At 41.7% G+C, this 11,353-nt stretch overlaps 2 protein-coding genes across 7 annotated transcripts; one reads left to right on the top strand and one right to left on the bottom strand.

Annotated features, from left to right (window-relative positions):
• Positions 1-665: 665 nt before the first annotated feature.
• LOC127785778 (uncharacterized) lies at positions 666-3,616 on the top strand. 6 transcript variants are annotated; one of them, XM_052313174.1, is made up of 5 exons: positions 666-769; positions 1,415-1,457; positions 1,571-1,668; positions 2,600-2,938; positions 3,072-3,616. In XM_052313174.1, coding segments are annotated over exons 2-5 (891 nt in total). In that variant the 5' UTR covers positions 666-769; positions 1,415-1,455; the 3' UTR covers positions 3,524-3,616. The 6 variants fall into 6 exon arrangements, with proteins under 6 accessions (XP_052169134.1, XP_052169137.1, XP_052169136.1 ...); XM_052313177.1 differs by having other exon boundaries at positions 2,622-2,938; XM_052313176.1 differs by lacking the exon at positions 666-769 and adding an exon at positions 790-894.
• A 135-nt stretch (positions 3,617-3,751) lies between these two features.
• Positions 3,752-4,262, bottom strand: LOC127785780 (uncharacterized). Its single transcript, XM_052313179.1, has one exon. It carries the CDS (start codon positions 4,192-4,194, stop codon positions 3,895-3,897), a length of 300 nt encoding a protein of 99 aa, XP_052169139.1. The 5' UTR covers positions 4,195-4,262; the 3' UTR covers positions 3,752-3,894.
• Between the last annotated feature and the right edge of the window lie 7,091 nt (positions 4,263-11,353).

Raw genomic sequence — 11,353 nt, forward strand, 5'->3', positions numbered from 1 at the left:
ACCTCATGGAACATTTTGCTACAATGCATGAAACAAACAGTTTCCAAAAAAAATCGGGTGCTGTTTCACCATATATAAAAATGATATTTCAGCAAATAGTGAAATGATGTTTCAATTATTCACTGCAACATTTGATCTATACGTAGTGAAACATCACGAGTACACTTGCTGCAACATTGTTAGTGGAACAAAAATTGAAACGAATTTCCTTAATAGAACGTTTACAAAATATGTCGGCAATTTGTTGCAACGGCGCATGTGGTGGGCGCGTGGTGGGGATGGCGCGGAGGCCCGGGAGGCGCGCGCGGAGGTGCAGGAGGCTTGGGAAAGGGTAGACGCTCGATTTTTCTAGCGCTGATCGGGCGCCCGATCCCCGGTATTTTTGGAATACTAAAACCTGATCCTAGCAAGAGCAAAATGACTCTAATAGTCAGTTTGTTCTAACTTGTACAATAATTTTTTCCTTCTATTATATTCAATGAAATTGACGTATTCCAAGAGCCATTTTTTCTTTTTTTTTAAAAAAAAAATGTTTGTGTTTGTGTCCAACTCAGACTACTCAATACTGCTAGCATTCAGAGACGGTAATGTCAACAAAAGAAAAGACTTTCAGAGACGGTTGGTCAGCTGTTCTCCGAACAAAACGAACAACCAGCCAACCACTGCTCACCTGACGGAGACAATTTTATTCCCCTTCGTCTCCTCTCCTCTCCTCTCACTCTCCTCTCCACGCCACGCAAGAGATACTCCTCCTTCGCAAGGAACAGAGGTAATTGATTGATGGATTCCTTTCTCCCTTCCTTGCACACCACCCCAAAATCCATAGAGACCTCATTCTCATCTCCAATCCAATTTAGAATCTTTTTTTTTCCCTGCACCAATTCCACACGTCTGGTTAGTCGTTGATTCCTTTAGTCCTAGTATAGGGTTATTCTCTCTGCACTTAATCTTTGAGGAGGGAGAGTATCCCGTTTTCTTTAGCTTAGGCAGCGCCGCCGCCGCCTGGGTCTTGGGTTTGGGGTCTCCTTCGCCGCCGGCGGACATGGCCAAGCGGCGGAGCAGGTTTTCTTTTGCTAGGTATATCGGCTGCGAATCGGCCTGGATTAGAGGGAATATGCAGTTCTTGGGTTTTGCCGATTAGGAAAAGGATCTTTCCCTCGAAGGCCAATTTGTGGGCTAGTTGGAGAGCCCTGATTTTTTAGCCTCCTTTTATGATTTTTTGTTAGATAATGGGCCTCGTTTTATGATTACTAGACAGAAATTAGAACAGAATAAGATTGAAATAACTTCTAGAGTATTGATGAATTTTGCCATAGTTTACTTGTATTGTCTCTCTAGTTTTGGCATTGGTAATTCGCACTGCTCCTAGTCTTAGTTATTTTTCATTGAAGGAATTGCTTTGTTCTTTTGCTAGGTTGAGCTGCTTCCGAAGCCAAAGTCGGGCCAAGATGGCAGATGTAAGGATTGTTTCCATCTGTGTTTCATTATGAATCCAGTGAATTGTGCTGCTGTTTTGCTTTACATTGGAGCATTGCAATGGAGATGAGATGGTTGGGGTGTTCTTGTGTAGGATGGCTATCCGGTCAAGCTGCATATATACGATCTTAGCCAGGGGATGGCGCGGCAATTGTCAACAACAATCCTTGGCAAGGCTATTGAGGCAATTTGGTGAGTATCGCTAAATATTTTGGGCATTTGATACTGTATTTTTCTAGAAAAACATAATCTTGTACTTCCTCCGTTTCATAATCTAAGTCATTCTAGCATTGCCCATATTCATATGGATGTTAATGAATCTAGATATGTATATGTCTAGATTCATTAATATCCATATGAATTGTGGACAATGCTAGAATGACTTACATTATGAAACGGAGGGAGTAGTACATTTTCCTTTTCCTCCTGGTAATGAGATTGGTTACAGTAGGATAATTAGAATATCTGTTTAAGCCATGCATTCATGTCTGTCACCGTATGAACCTTAACTCTAGTTTTAGTTGTGTCTCTAGGGACCCCAAATTCACCATGCTACATATGTTGTTATGGCCTTGTGAACGTTTTTCTTGCTTGCTTATGAGTAGTCTAGATATCTGCTATTATGTGCAAGAATATGCAAATGAGCTCTGTTGTCCATCCTTGTGCATCCTATGACCACATGATGGTGTTCTTTTAGACATGACCAAAGGTTGCAAATGACTTGAGCAAAGCTCTAAATTTCTGATTATATATACTAGCAATCATGAGTCATGACTCTATTTGGAAAAGTCTTTCACTTCTACTGATTTAAGTAACAAAATACCCCTACCTTTCTTCTCGTTGAATTGCTGAAATTAGGTAGCATCATTGCTTCATACCTATTAGGGAAGGAAATAGTTTTGCTATATTGCCAGTATTATTGGTATGTTCTTATAGCAGTTTGGTACCAACAGCAATGCATAGGGAAAAAAAAAGTACATTTATTCACTTAAACATCATAAGAGGCATCTTTAAGTTCGTCTTTGTTTCATTCTTCAACATCTTGTAGTTTCAGATGATGCGAAAACTGCTTTTGTCGACGCTCTTGAATTATATTCTCCTGCAAAATTTTCTTCTGAAACAGAGATGGCCTCCGATCATCGCAGGCATACAGGGGTGGTAGTCTACGGGAAGGAGTACTTCTTTGGCGGCGGCATTCAGAAGGATCATCCCGGAAGAACACCGTACGGGACCCCGGTCAGGGTGGAAGATCTTGGGGTCACCCATGTCCCCAGGGAGATCTTTGAGGACTTCCTTCAGGATATCAGCCCAAGGTACACTCCTGCAACCTACAACCTCCTCAGCAACAACTGCAACAACTTCACCAATGAAGCCGCGCAATTCCTCGTCGGTTCCGCCATCCCGAGCTACATCCTGGAGCTGCCCAATGAGGTGATGAACAGCCCGATCGGCGCGCTCATATGTAAGAATCCCCAATTCTATTAGATCTCATTGTGCCTTGTCCAGTTAAAAATTGAGTGAACATTTTGAACTTAGCAGCAAAATTGCGCGTATTCTGAATTATGAAAACTTGATATTATGTTTTGGGTTTTCAGTGCCGATGATTCAGGGGTTGGAGACAAGCTTGCGAGCTGGAGTTGCTCCTCAGCCGCCGCAATTCAAGCCTTCTCCGGTGGCGGCAGTGACGGCGACGCAGTCACCACCATCGGGTAGCATCCATGTCGAGCCGAAATCGACCGCCTCCGACAAGACGGAGGTTGACAACAACGGCGGCGGGATTCCGCCGGCGGTACAACCTGCTCCGGTGGCGGCGGAGACGTCACCAGCAGCAGTAGCCGAGGCGAGCATGGCGCCGCCGCCTCCGGTGGATCCGCTCCGGGAGGCGAAAAGCCGGGTGCAGGAGGAGATAAAGAGGGAGTTCGCGGCGATCATGGCGACGGGCGCCGTACAGGCCGGCGAGGCGGCGGCGCTCGCGACGAGGAGGGTCATGGAGCGGCACGGGCTGCGTCGCGCCGCCGTCGCCGGCGGCGGCATGCAGCGAGGGTAGAACGGTCACATTTGCACCCACACGAGCATGTTCAATTGTATATATATACGTGCAAGAACAGGGAAGCTCATTGCGTAAATCCATTTATATTTACACTCTTATCCGAGATCTTTAGTGTTCGTGGCTGTGTTTTTGCATCAAATTGGAAGAAGAAAAGAGAAAGACAGTGAAAAATCCAGGAAATGATACAAAATCGTGTCGAATTCATCGGGAACAATACGAAATTCAATTGAAAAAAGATTTGGAAATACAAGTACACTGATGGCTAGAAAAAAGGAAAAAAAAACAGGAATACTAAATTTAATGCAGAAAGCGACCACCGGAGCGGCGAGGCAACTGGCCGGCGGCGGCGGCGGCGGCGGCGGCGGAGCTCACGTCCGCACCCAGGCGGCGAGCTGGGCGGGGTTCACCACGCCGGGAACGCGCGCCCCGTCGCCGTGCACCAGCGCCGCCACGGCCTCGTACCGGCCGCCGCCGCCCTCCTCCGGCGTGGTGCCCGCGGCGAGCCGCTCCCCGAGCACCGTGCCGGCGGTGAGGAACTCGTGCGCGAGGTACCCGGCGAGCAGCCTGCTCCCGGCGCCGGGGGCCGCGTCCGGCGAGCCACCGGCCGCGCCGTCCCTGCCCTTCCGCTTCCTCGCCGGAATCCGCCCCTGCTGCTGCTGGGCCTCCATCGCTAGCCGGCGACCACGACGAGGGAGGGAGTTTTGGGTTGCGAGTGGGAGTAGAGCGGCATGCCTAACGCCACCATAATCACGTTTTTTGTTGGTCGATTTGGCAAGCAAAACATTTTTTTTAATAAAAGATAATTATCCTCCCCCTTAAAACCACCAAGTATGATTCGCTCCCTTTACCATAGAATCAGATATTGTGACCTCTTATTCATCCTACGTAATATTTACGTGGCATATTAACTTAGTTTCCATTCGGTATATTGGCTAAGTAGTGCTTGCGTTTATATGTCATTATACTCGGCAAAAGAATTTAAAGGTTAAAAATAGTAGGACCTTTATGTCGGTGATCACAATCTTGTTCCTTCACCACTCCTCTCTCCCCCTCTCTCTCTATATATATCTCATCTCATCCATACATTAACATTTCTCTCGCAGTGATAAAATGGTGGTAAACCGGAGGCAAATGAGAGGGTGCCTAATCCACTGCGTCCAAGATCTAGGAGGCTGCTGGAGGGCGGCGGTGATGAGATGAGCCAGAGGTAGGGGAGCAGAGCTGCGATGGCTTGATCATCTCTATGCACTCTAGCTGATGCTTGCCATAGTATCCATGTCACAATTCCCAAGCCCAAGGAAAGAAGGAAGGAGGACAAGTCAGAAACACCTCTTGCACTTCCGGGAGGACCACCACCACCATAAGAAATGCGTTGGCTCTTATAAGAAGTTATGTTGACTCTTGTTTACGCGTTACCTTGTAGAGGTACTGGAGGATGTTGTCGAGGGGTTCCTACTCTTGGCTAAAGTTGCGGTTGCGCATTAACGTGATGACCTCCATAGCCTTCTCCTCACGGTTCCGCTGTGACAAGGAGTTAGGGTTGGTCCAAAGTATGAGTGATGTTGTTGGTGGCTTGATGGGTGAGGAGGGGGCATACCTTTTACCTCATGATGGAAAAGGAGTCCTAGCCATCCTCATCGTTATGTCTCTATGATCATTGTTGTCGCTGACTAATCCTCTCTAGTGCCCCATGTGATTAGATTCGGTTGCTCCATGACAACTAATCTACTTAGGTAGCGATGAGGCAAGGGTTGGTGGAGGGATCGGCGATATCCATGCAAGAAAGGAAGGAAATATTCTATCCAGTGTTGGGAGAGTCGGTGCTTGAAGCGGCAAGATTAAGATGGAGGTGCGAAGTGAGATAAGAGAGAGAAAATGGCTAATGACATGTATGACTTATAATTTATTTTCTTTTAGTTTATTTGGTGAATAGACCGTCGCGTCAATCGGAACTGCTGTGTAAACCATCCAGGGAGTGATTTGCACTAGTTTAAATAGTTTTGGAGCCTACATGGCTGGTTCTACTAGTGTGGAGGAAATGGGACATTGTAATAGTTTAGGAAGGCGAAATGAACTTTTTTCCTTTAAAAGAAAGATAAAAAAAAGTTTTATGGGCCATCAGGCCATCACTGGTCAGGCCTACAGGATACAGATAAAGGCCAACCAGGCCTAGTTATCCTTGTGGCCCAGTCCATCTCAGAAATTAAAGCCCACTTGACATCTCAAGCCCCCCCCTCCTCCCCCCCCCCCTCCTCTACCAGAGGGGCAAATCCGTGAATATTTCCATCTTCCTCGGCGCAGTTTCGCAAGCCACACCTCCTCCGACCGGCCATCATCGGCGGAAATGTCAAGCATTTAGATCCACAGAAAATTCAAATTCATTTCTTGGAGTTCGCATCAATGTCAACATTACGCGAATTCATGTCTCGATTGATAAATACAGCAGTGGTCATTGTGTTGATTTGGGGAACATGAATGTTCTGTTCCCAACACTGGTGCGGTTGACTCCTCTCCCGAAAAACAAGAAATGCCAGGAGTCTGTGAAGAAATTCTCATCTTCAGGTTTGGTTCACAGTGTTCGAGCTCAGTGATATCTCTTTACAAGGGATCAGAAATTGCACAACGGCACAAGCATTCTCAGATGAGCAATGCAGGTTAGCTCTTAGTGCTATGTTCTTTCAATTGCACATGTAAGTATCTCTACACATTACCCACTTTCAAGATTACTCATTCACTTTCCATAATCCTTTTTCTGATGCACTCATGGTTTGGATTGTTTCTATGCGTTATCTGAATGCCTTTACTCATATTTACAATGCTAAGATTAATAGATTATTCTTATATATATGTGGCAACACTGAAGCACTGCATGTTTCTTTTGTTGCAGAGAGGGAACAGGTTTTGGTGACAGGATGACCTTCTAGAAGTGAAAGTGGATTTTCAGGTAAGAATTATTTATCCCTAGTACTACATCATCCATTTTAATTCCCTATATGTCTAATCAAACCTGCTAACAGGAAACATTTTTAGTCCATGACAGTTCAATTTAGGCTTTCTGCATCTGGATCAAACTTTGCCAGTTCTTCCGTTGATGGTACCGTGAGGTAATTTTGCTATCTGAATTTTCCTTTTTTTTTCCTAAATGAAGTCTCTGGATTTTGATCCATTGGTCTTACAACTCTTAAAACAATCTGGACATATGATTCATCAACAAAATCATCCAAAAATCATCTTTAAGACAGTCCTACAACACCTGCTATTACTTCAGTTTGCTTCAATCACAATGGAAAGATCTTGGCAGCTTCTGCAACAGATGGGAATGATCCACATGTTTGGTATCCTTTTATTTTAATCGTAATTTAGCTTCATGTATGTTGCTAAGTTATTTGCTTTTGATCTGGAATCTAGACAGCTAGGACCTGTTGCATTGTCTGTTGTATGAGCCCCCTATCAATAAATTATTTTTCCAATGCTTAGATCAGTATAAGAAAATTAACTTCTGCTATATTTGTTATAGGTTAATGATGACGTCATAAGTCCATGAATTAATTTTTTTAACATGACAGTTATTTCTTTTTGCAATTTTACATGGTCCTCATGATTTAATTTCATGTTAACCGTATGGTTTTTATACATCTGAGTGGCGCCTGCGCAATCAAGGTCAGATTCTTTGATGAATCATTACTGAATCTCCAATGTAGCTAATGCTATTACTTTTACTGACGTAGGGGCTATTTAAAACTGGTACGAATATTTTTAAATTTAATTTGACTCACAGAGTTGCTGGGGGTGGAAGTGTTATAAATGCATAACAAATAAATTCGTTTACTGTAGCCACTCTAGAATCTTGGCAACATGTATTGAACTATTCATCCCTCTGTGTTCTCTTTGGCAACTCATTATTGCATTAATATTGCTTGCCACATGGACATCACAATCACACCATTTTTTTTAAAAAAAAACATTAGGCCCTGAAATATGTCTGGACATTTTTTTGGGGGTTATTTGCTTGAAACTCTCGAATACTGGAGAAGAATTTTGATATTGTTTAAATACAGCGTGTGGATAATTAAGATTGCATCTTTCTACTAGTAACCTTGAGATCTCCACGTGAATGCAAGAGCTTCTAATGTCTGATATAACTTAAGATTTCTTGATGCTGAGCCAAAATTCGGAAGCTTTTCACGTAGGATTGAGTTGCATTTTCATCAGTCCAGAGAGTTGTATTTCGAGGCTATCTGTATGTTCTACCTGATTGAGACACTGTATTTAGCATTGGGTTCTGACGGCAAGAGGCTGTTGGTGTCCATCATCGGTGAGATTCTGCAACATTTTTTGTTGTAAAACTGGTCAAAAGTTCTGTAATCTTTACAAGTAGGATTTGGGAATCAAAATGCAAACAGTTTTGTAATATTTGTAACGGCAGCTGGTGATGAACAGTGTGTGGTGTGAACCATTTGTAACCATTTGTTTGTTGCCACATTGGAGCCTAGCATTTGATCCAAACTCGTACAAGATAGTACAGGGCCCAAGTGCTAGCTACACTGTGCCAATGTTTGGACTATGGGGGAATTAACATTTGTTGCATCTCCTTGAAAAAAAGGGCATTATTTGTTGCATAGTAGATCTAGCACTGTTTGTGTGGTTGGGGCCGAATTGGCTCCTCTAAAAACAGATGTCATATAGTCCTATGTTACGTACAAAACTATATCTCAATACTGTGAGAGTTTATATGTATACTCTTTTAAAATGGAGTTGTGGTGATGGTAAGTGATGAATCTGGTTCTAGAAATATAAAAGAAACTGGTTCTAGAGGGCATGTTAACCATCACACTATCAACTTCATATTTTTCATGAGAAGAAAAATAATAGCATGGGGCCAGATGGCTTACATATGTCAATAAATATATTTAGAAATTAATTGATGATATATAAGCAGAAAAAAAATTAACAACAAGTTAATAATAGTTTTTGTTAATAAAATTTTTATTATTACACATGGACAGTATGAAGTCTCCATGTGGGTCAATGGCTATCCCTGACAAGTTTTCATGTCTAAAGAAATCAGAGCAGCAGAGTTGCTGTTCGAACTATGCTTGGTATCCTATCATTTGTTCCTTTTGGGTTGTTAAACATGATGAGAAATTGTACTCTGGAGCAACCAAACAGACAGGTGCATCCATCTATCAATATAGTTTTGCTTCCGTCCAAAGAAGTAAATTTGGTCGGTATCTTTTGCTGTTCATGAACAGGCCTCTGCCGTAACTTTCATTTATGTTGTTACTGGTAGAAACACTTGATTGCTTGTGTACGTACTACATATGTACACTAGCTGTATACAGCTTGAGCTGAAAGGGATGATTACTTGATTAGGCTGCAATCCTTAAGTTTGTGTCAATATGCACCTAAACTCTGCAACATTCTAAACTCTACAAATTTGTGGCTAACTATGTTCTTTTCAGCTTATTCATAAGATTATTTAAACCAATTATTTCCTCTACACTTTAGAAAATACGTTTTCTCGATAAGCTTTCTTCTACTCCATGTCTTACAACACTTGTTTTAAGCTATGTATTATGTTTATTTTTTAAAAATATTTAATTTATCTTTACTATCAAGCTTCGCAGCAATAATCCGCTCAATAAATCAAACAGTGCCTAATTCTCTTTTGAATGTTTGGTGTTGGTAGAAATATAGTGTGACTTATATGGCATTACAGTTTGAGCCTCCACCTCCCAACAACTGAAGTTTCTCGAACAGATAGCAGTTGACTTGATCATCAATCCTGGACTATCCGGGCAAAAAGGGAAAATAATCACTACACAATTTCATGAAAGGATTATTTTCTTAAAAAAGAAATAATCTTGAACAAGTAAATGGCTTAAAGCTTCTTAAATTTGAAGATATGGCTGAGCTGCCACCAACAAACTTCAATAAGTTATGACTTTCTCCGGCCCAAGAGGACAGAGGTCAAATCCTGAAGCTGTTGGCTCTCTTGCATGCATGCCATGTTCTAGCCATTTTCAATCACACTCACAATGATAATGCACACATCAATACATCATGTGGTTTTGTTAGTATTTTCTGGTGGGTGTAAAGCATGAAAATGATAGAAAACACTGGTGAATGTGATGTTACCGTCATGTTATGTCTTTTGTGTGTCCGTCACTGTTGCAGATGAACTAGTAGCCCTGTTCTGCAGCCTGCATTTCCCTGCCATGCTGCATCTTGCTGCTGAGGCCTGGTTTAGTTCGCGAAAAAGAAAATTGTTAGGTGTTACATCGGACATTTGACCGGATATCAAAAGGGGTTCTAGACACGAATGAAAAAACTAATTTTATAACTCGCCTGAAAACCGCTTGACAAATTTATTAAGCCTAATTAATCCATGATTAACGCATATGGGTTACTGTAGCACTTATGGCTAATCATGGACTAATTATGCTCAACAGATTCGTTTCACGATTTCCATGCAAACTTTGCAATTAGTTTTTCATTTTATCTATATTTAATGCTATATGCACGTGGCAAAGATTCGATGTGACATTTTTGGGAAAAAAATTTCGAGAACTAAACAAGGCCAAGTTTAGTTCTAAACTTTTTCTTCAACTTCCGCCTTTTCCATCATATCAAAACTTTCCTACACATATAAACTTCCAACTTTTCCGTTACATCGTTTCAATTTCAACCAAACTTTTAATTTTGACGTTGTGTTTAGTTCACGCTAAAATTAAAAGTTTTGTTGAAATTAGAACGATGCGATGTAAAAGTTGAAGTTTGAAGAAAAGTTTGGAACTAAACTCGGCCTAAGAAGAACGGGTAAGGTCAAGTTTAGTTCTAACTTTTCCATTACATCGAAACTTTCCTACACACACAAACTTTCAACTTTTCCGTCATATCGTTCCAATTTCAACCAAACTTCTAATTTTGGTTTGAACTAAACACACCCTAAGACAGGCCGAGTTTAGTTCCAAACTTTTTTTTTCAAACTTCCAACTTTTTCATCACATCAAAACTTTCCTACACACACAAACTTTCAAATTTTTCATCACATCATTCTAATTTCAACCAAACTTCCAATTTTGGCATGAACTAAACACATTATTCCATTATTCCATGCTGCATTAATTGTATTCCGATGAAATTTGTGTCCATACGGTTATATGATGATCAATTTGAGAAATTTTGAATTGCTATCATATGTGACGGTCAATTTAGGAAGGATTATATTAGAAGAAAACGGAGTTTTCGGTTACGCAACGCAACGGCCAGATGTACAATATCTTATCACCGATCTGGAAACAGAGATGGCGGCGTAGCCAAATTTCCTCTTGTGTTATGCAAATGCAGATCACATTTGGCAGTAGATGAGAAGTTGGGAATTATTTCGGGGAAAAAGGACTGAACTCAACCATCCATCAAACGGTACGTGTTGTTCCATAATTTTTTGCCACTTTTTTCTCCTCGTTGATGAACACCTATTCGATGCGAGGTAGCGTGCAGCTATGATCCAAATTTGGGCATTACTTCCAGTCCACCGAGCTCATTAATGTCCACCGACTTAGAGCCACTCTGTCTCGCACAGTAAAATTCCTGTGTTAGGCCTGATTTAGTTCCCAACTTTTTCTTTAAATTTCTAATTTTTTTATCACATTAAAATTTTTCTACACACATAATTTTCCAACTTTTTCATCGCATCGTTCCAATTTTAATCAAACTTTTAATTTTGACGTGAACTAAACACACCCTTACTTAAGTTCCAAACAAATCATTGTCTCGGACCGATCAATGGCGGCGCCAGAAATTATCAAAACTTAAGGTTCATAC

This window comes from Oryza glaberrima, chromosome 10 (assembly GCF_000147395.1).
Source record: "Oryza glaberrima chromosome 10, OglaRS2, whole genome shotgun sequence".
In the NCBI taxonomy this organism is placed as follows: Eukaryota; Viridiplantae; Streptophyta; class Magnoliopsida; order Poales; family Poaceae; genus Oryza; species Oryza glaberrima.